We start from the raw sequence: 7352 nt of genomic DNA on the forward strand, positions 1-7352 counted from the left end.
AGTCCCAGAACTTTACGAGTCAGTTTACATGTCCATCTGTTCCCCACCCAGCTCTCTGGACGACGGAGGCCCAGAGCTGATGGCAGACAATGTCAGCCACTAACAACATAGCCCAGGCTCGGAAGCTGGTGGAGCAGCTCCGCATTGAAGCTGGGATCGAGCGCATTAAGGTGAGTAGGGGAGGGGCCGCTGGACACACCCACAGCAAAGGGTGGGCACGGAGGCTAGCAGGACAGGGGGTTTTGCACTTGACTGTGCCTCTTGCTATGTGACCTTGGGCCACTGCCTAGCCTCTCTGAGCCTCCATTGTCTCAGCAGAAAGACACACCTCCTATTAAGCTAGGTTGTGGGTTGTTGTGAGGGTAGATGTGCCAGTGTGCTTCATAAACACGGTGAGACCAGAAGCAGGTCTCAAGGTCTGTTGTGAGCCCACTTCAGCCTTTGGGGTCCATCCCTGGATGGCCCCAGAGAAGGCCGGATGGGGCCCCTCCAAGAGGGTGAGCATAACGCAGGCGCTTTCTCTTCTGGCCCCTCATTCTCAGAGCTCTGTGCCACTCCCTTGTGATAGATGCAAAGAGAAGTCAGAGACCTGGCCCTGGACAAGGGAGGACACGGGGCCTTTCAATGTTTACTTTTGCCATTTCTGCATGGATTGCATTTTTGGAAATAAGCATGTTTGATTTTTATGCTAAGAAAAAGGACAAGCAGTTCCTCCTCACAAATGCTTAACCCATCAGGGACCAGGAACATGCAAAACAAATAAGATACTGCATAATTGGGCAGTGAGCTTGGCAGGCTTTTCCTTTTTAATTATTTGTATAAAGTTAACCATTTTTAAAATGCACAATTCAGTGGCATTTGGTGAACTGAAAATGTTGTGCAACCATCATGACTAATTGCAGAACATTCCATCACCCCCAAAAGAAACCTTGTCCCCATTAGCAGTCACCCGCATCCCCTCCCCAGCCCAGACAAGGCTGACAACCAGGAACCCACTCTCTGTGTCCGTGGGTCTGCCTGCTCTGCACGTTTCCCATCAGTGGAATCACACCCTGTGTGTTCTTCTGTGTCTGCTTCTCTCACTGAGCATTGTGTTTTCAGGGTCTGTCCACGTGGTAGTGAGTGTCAGGACTTCTCTCCTTTTCATGGCTGAGTGATGCTCCCATGTGTGGAGGGATACATGTATTTATATAGCTGCATCTTAAGTCCACAAGTGGACATCAGGATGACATCCAGAGCTTTCAAAGATTAAGGACCAATGGGCCAATCATGGCCTCTTACACAAGAAAGGTGTGTGCCACTTTTCAAAATCATCTTCTCACCAAACCTGTGTCCACTTTGCCAAGGATACCGAGCCGCCTCCAAGCAGCTGACTCCTGCCACAGACCCCAGCTTGCAGGTGGCCGGGCGAGGGCCAGGGAGTCTCTGTCTGGAAGACACTGGTGGTTTACACTCCCTCATTAGCCAGGCTCCAACTGCCCACTGCATTAGTCAGAGATGTATGATGATATATTACAGAGAGAGAGGGAGCATGAGAGGCAGTTTAAAGCACTAGGTCACGCAATCATGGAACTGGCAGTTCTGAAGTCTGCAGGGCTGGACGATGGGCTGGAGACCCAGGGAAGAGCTGCTGCTCTTCCCAAGAGCTCGAGTCCCAAGGCCATCAAGCAGTCTTTTTTCTGAAGGTCTTCAACTGATCAGATGCGGCCCACCCACATTAGGGCATGTGATCTGCTTTATTCAAAGTCCATCAGTTTAAATGTTAATCTCGTCTAAATTTAAACGTTAATCTCATCCCTGGTAGCTCAGCTGGTAAAGAATCCACCTGCAATGCAGGAGACCCCAGTTCGATTCCTGGGTTGGGAAGATCCCCTGGAGAAGGAAATGGCATCCCAGCCCCTCCAGTATTCTTGCCTGGGAAATCCCATGGACAGAGGAGCCTGGTGGGCTACAGTCCATGGGGTCTCAAAGAGTTGGACACAACTGAGCGACCAAACAACAATAAGAGACATCTAGATTGGCCTTTGACCAGACAGTCAGGTACCCATGGCCTCACCAAGTGAACACATAAAATCAGCCATCACCCACGTGTTTGTTCAGGGTTTGCCTCCCCCAGCACCGTCATCTTCTGTCAGTGCAAACACTCGCCCCATGGCCCTGTGGTGGGAAGGGGAGGATCTTTGAGAGCCTTGCACCTCCAGCCCAGCCAGGTGGAAGGAGGTTGCTGCAACTCCCGGGTGGGGATGGGGGGCCCCCCACGAGGCGTCTGAATGTTCCAGGACTCTGAGCACTCAAAGCATTCCTCAAGGCTGAAGACAGAGCAGCCTGGTTGAAGTGGTTTCCTCCGCCAGTCCCAGCCCTGGCAGAGATCGCTGACTCACCCACCCGTTTGATGTTGGGAGGGCTCCCCGGCAGCCTTTGAACGTGGGGAGGAGCAGAGTCGGGCATGACCCATCTCCCTCCCAGTCGCTCCTGAGGTTTTGTGGCCCCAAGACGGCGACCAGGGACGGCAGGGCCAGCCCGAGGGAGAGGCAGGGAGCCGAGGCTGAAGGCACATGGCATCCTGTCTCCAGGGATCCAGGCGGAGCAACAGAACCCGAGCCGGGGGCCCACGCAGAGGCTCCTCTGCAGACTTTCCAGAGAACCCCTGCCCGCCGCTTCTCCGGGTGGGGAGGGGACTGCCAAAGAGTCAAGGGCTGGGGCCGCAGAGATGTGCCACACCCAAGACTCAAAACAGGGCTGGAGCGGGCAGCCTGGACAGTGCAGCCTGCCCCCACCCCTGCCCTCCCTGCACTGGACACCAGACACTGCTCTCCCCAGGTCAGCTTCCCCAGCGCCGGTTAGGCAGTCCCTTCCTCTTCTCCCTCTTCTTCTGGGGACCCTGATGCAGAGGGTCCTAAGTGTCAGCTTCCTCACCACGGTCACGGCAACCCCACTGGTCAGACAGCATAGGAATCAACCACTGAAGGGCCTGTCCCCCATGCTGGTCCACCTGCCAGCCGGGCTCTCCCCCATCAGGTCCTTTCTTGGACGGACATGGAGACTTAAACCCAACCCTCCCCTGACCTTCCCTTCAGACTCCACACAAGCTCTGCTGGAGGGGGCTCAGTCCTGCGGCTGCTTCTTTAATCTTAAAATTCCAGTAGAACACACATAAAATTGACCACTAATGATATTTTGTGTGTTGACAGTGCTGTGTAACCATCAGCGCCACCTAATTCCAGAACATTCCATCACCCCGAAAAAGAAGCCCCCCTCTCCGTTAACAGTCACCGTCCCCACTAGCACCCCAGCCCCTGACAACCAGGAACCCACTCTCTGCGTCTGTGGATTGGCCTGTTCTGCACGTTTCCCATCAGTGGAGTCACACCCTGTGTGTCCTTCTGTGTCTGCTTCTCTCACTGAGCATCGTGTCCTCAGGGTCCATCCACGTGGTACCAAGTGTCGGGGCTTCTCTCCTTTCTGTGGCTGAGTGGTGCTCCCCTGTGTGTGGGACACGGTGTGTGTCTTCAGGTGACAGGCACTAGGGTTGTCTCCGTCTTTTGGCTTCTGGGGACACGGAGCCTCGGCCCTTTCTCATCTTTCCTCTCTCCTCCTGTGCCCACACCCAGGTCTCCAAAGCCTCCTCCGAACTCATGAGCTACTGTGAGCAGCACGCCCGGAACGACCCCCTGCTGGTGGGAGTCCCTGCCTCCGAGAACCCCTTTAAGGACAAGAAGCCTTGTATTATCCTATAGCTTGGTTGTCTCGCTCGCTCAACTCCTCCATCCCGCTCCCCTTCCCCCGGCCAGGGCGTCAAATCAAGGAAAACTCTTAATTCCGAAAGAAATGCAAACAGTCACCACTGCCCACATGGAGTAAAATTTAGTGTCTGGGTTCAAATGGATTACCAGACCCAGTATCGCAGCCCCGTCAGGGGTCGGGCTTCACCACCACTTCCGATGGGGAATAGCTGACATGTCCCAGCGATGTGGTGACAATTTCTGAAAACTGAACTGCCATTTGAATCGTGGTTGGGGCAGAACTGGGCCGGAGCGGGGAGGGGAAGGGAAGGAGGTGGGTGAATCCGCCGCTGGCGTGGGCGGCCCAGGCAGGTGGCAAGTCTCACACCCTTGGCCATTTGGGAAGACTTCTGCCAAGTGGATGATGTGATGCTTTTCTGGGGAGGTGGGAGGCTGTTTAGCGGAGTAACATTGGGTGGGAGTTGGGGGGGAGGGACATTATGCACCCTTTTGCGGAAATTTTTCTCCTTTTCATTTAAAACCTTGTAATTCCATGCCACTAAGAGCAGGCGTCATCGTCTGAATCTGAGGCGAAGCTGGGTCATGTAACAATGCACACGTGGATTGTAGGGGCCCAGAGGGCAGCTCTGCCCGTCAAACACTGTCCCCCAGGGCCACCCCGCTGCGTGGCTTTCCTCTGGCCAGCGTCACCCTCCAGCCACGCTGCGGCTCCCGCCCACCCCAGAAAGGGACTTTCAGCTTGTGGCCTGGGCCACTGAGATGTCCAGCTGTGTTTTCTTTAGTTTTAAGCAGGAGACTTTGGCGTGGGCAGCTAAGAGGCCACGGCCCTGTTTAGCTTCTCCATGTTTTGTTTTGTTCTGCTTTCTGCATCTCCATGGCCATTTTTCCAACAGAAATGCCACCTGGGGAGACCTGCCCGGGGCGCCTGGTGCTTCTGGGTTTGAAAAGGTGTGAGATTGTCTGAAAGTCGCTGCAGAAGCCGCGGAGATGGGAGCCTCTGCCCAGACATGGAGAGGCGCTTGCCGCGCTCCACTCCCCCTCACACCCAACCACCCGGAGTGTTTGTAAGGTGTCCTGGCGTGGCCAGTGATGGACGGGGCAGGGGCTTTTTACAATGGCTGTTTCCTATGCTGTGATATGGACGGTTCAAGGAGCAGGAGGCTAGAGGACTGGCCGAATGCACACCTGCCCTCCTCACCTGCCAGGGCCACCTGCAGCCGCCAGGACCCCACAGCCTGAGCTCCAGAGGCTGCCCGCTCCTACAGCCGGGGTGTCAGGCTCCCAGGCTGAGCGCGAGGGTCCTGGGCAGCCAGCCCAAGGCACATGGGATGGCAGGACCCAGAGCCTCTGCTCGTCTCATGCCCCTGGGCTCAGACCTCGCCTGGCTGCACAGGCTGGTGGGATGCCCAGCACCCCATGAGTGCAGACCCAGGGCCGCGCTCCCCTCGCCCAGCACCCAGCTCTCTCCGGCTGGTCCGGGAGCACCTGGGGCCTCAGGGAGCCTGGCTCCCCCGCACCTGCAATTGGACTGGGAAAAGCCCCCGAGCCCCTGACCCCTACACTGCAGCCCCGGGTGGGGAGGCCCCACCTGCCCACCCTTGGCAAAACAGCAGGATGGAACAAAGCCTATTCCAGAAACCGTGGGCACACCCCAGGGGTGGGGGTGGGGGCAGCCAGGGCACAGTGGGGCTCAGCCTGAGGGGCAGAGGAGCAGCAAGGACAGCCCACGAGCCATCTGCTGACCCGTCACCCTTCGCTCTGGGACAGAAGCCTTAATCCCTTGAGCCAGAGCTCGGTCTGCGCATGCCCAGCCTTCTTCCCAAGCCCCCACTGACCCAGGCTCCCACCGCTGGGCCCCAAAGAGGACAAGTGGTCCTGATCTCATTGGGAGAAGCCGGACCCAGACCTGCCCCTCTCTCCAGCCCCTGCCCTGCCAGTTGTGCCAAGCCCAGCACCACCATGTGTCCCCACCGAGTGACCCTGGAGAAGCCAGCAGAAAGCAAAGCTCAGGACCCCTGGCAGAGGGGTGGGGGGAAACCTGAGTTCAGCAGCCCCATCGCTGGCTCCAGGCTCAGCCAGCTGATGGCCACCCACCCCCTCAAACCCTGAGGCAAAATCAGATCTGGGCTAGAGTTCCCACCCTGTCCCCTAGTTGAGACCCCAGGGATTCAGTGGTCTGGGTAAACTGAGACCCAGAGAGCGTGGGGACCACTGTGCCCCCACCCCATGGCCACACCCGCCCAGCTGCCTCCCAGGTACCCACCCACAGCCTCAGAGCCTAGGGAGGTGGCAGGCAGTAGGAACCCTGCTGTGGGCTTCCTTCCAGCAGAGGAAAAAACGCTTTTTTCCTTTTTTATTTTTCCTCTTCAACATCACAGTCCCTAGGGTAGGCCTGGAGCATCTGGGCGCACAGGACACTGTTCTGCTTGTGCTTTTCTGGCATGCCTGTCGGCAGGAAAACAGTTTTCAGGGTGTCTTGGAGACTGTAAGTGCCCCATAAGGCCAGTGCCTCTCAGCCACATCCTGAGGGAATTAGGTACACATGCACCCACAAAAGGCAGTGCTGGGCAATGGCTGAGTCTCCCCTCTGCGGCCTGCAGTGCTTTCCTGGGCCTGGCCCAGCCCCCATTGCGTGCCCCTGCCCCTTCCTCTCCAAAGGCGACCCCCAGGCCCAGAACGAAGTGACTCAATTGTGACCTCCACCACCATGGGAATGCAGAAGGTGCTTTTTCTCCCTCTGATGTCCTGGCCGCCCTGTCTGGCACTCACTGGGCCTCCAGGCAGCTCAGGCAGCTCCAGCCTCCTGGCGGGCAGGAAACAGTCATTAGACCTCTGCCCTGAGCCTGGGTGATCAGGGGCAGTTTCGGGGCCATGGGGAGGCCACCACAGGTCGCTTGTCCTTCAAGAGCCTGCGGCTGGGTCCCCTGAAAAGAAGCCATACTTCGATACCCTGCCCACTTCCCCCCCACCCGCCCCCATCCCCGTCCCCGGAGACTATTGCCAAATGTTGTAAAGACTGGTCACCAGGTTCTCAGAAGCAATCTGTGGTTCTAGCAGGTTCTACCCCATCTGTACGTGGATGTCCAGTGGTTTTTATTTCTGATTTAAAAAAAAAAAAGAAAATTCCAGGTGTGCCACACCCACTTTCCTGCAGTGTTTTAATATCGTGTGGAATTGTTACTACCGAGTGTATTAATCCACAATAAAAAGGCTCACTGCTCCTTTCCTCCCGCCTCCAGCCTTCCTTGGCTCCCTGGCAACTGCTCGTGGGGACCGGGAGGGGTGTGTGGGCTCGGCTTCCGCAGTGGTGACAGTGGTGCCACCCCAACTCCCCCACACCAAGAGGCAGACAAGTCACCTTCAGTTTCTGACCTCTGGTTAGAGAATGTACTGTGTTGATTAGTCACTAAATCGTGTCCGACTCTTTTGTGACCCCATGGGCTGTAACCCACCAGGCTCCTCTGTCCATGGAATTTCACTGGAGTGGGTAGACAGTCCCTTCTCCAGCGGATCTTCCCAACTCAGGAATCGAGCCCGCACCTCCTGCATTGGCAGGTGGATTGCTTACCACTGAGCCACCAGGGAAGCCAGTTAGAGAATTCAGAGGGA

The 7352-nt window shown here is 56.7% G+C and overlaps 1 protein-coding gene across 3 annotated transcripts in view; it reads left to right on the top strand.

Moving 5' to 3' along the window:
- Nucleotides 1-6969, top strand: part of GNG7 (G protein subunit gamma 7) — a 137562-nt gene extending 130593 nt beyond the window's left edge. For all 3 annotated transcript variants that reach the window (XM_061150742.1, XM_061150741.1, XM_061150743.1), the window contains 2 exons: nt 52-170; nt 3612-6969. In XM_061150742.1, coding sequence (XP_061006725.1) covers nt 90-170; nt 3612-3737 — 207 coding nt within the window. In that variant the 5' untranslated portion in view covers nt 52-89 and the 3' untranslated portion in view covers nt 3738-6969. The remainder of the gene's footprint in view (nt 1-51; nt 171-3611) is intronic.
- The last annotated feature ends 383 nt before the right edge of the window (nt 6970-7352 follow it).

The sequence above is a fragment of the Dama dama genome, chromosome 9 (assembly GCF_033118175.1).
Source record: "Dama dama isolate Ldn47 chromosome 9, ASM3311817v1, whole genome shotgun sequence".
In the NCBI taxonomy this organism is placed as follows: domain Eukaryota; kingdom Metazoa; phylum Chordata; class Mammalia; order Artiodactyla; family Cervidae; genus Dama; species Dama dama.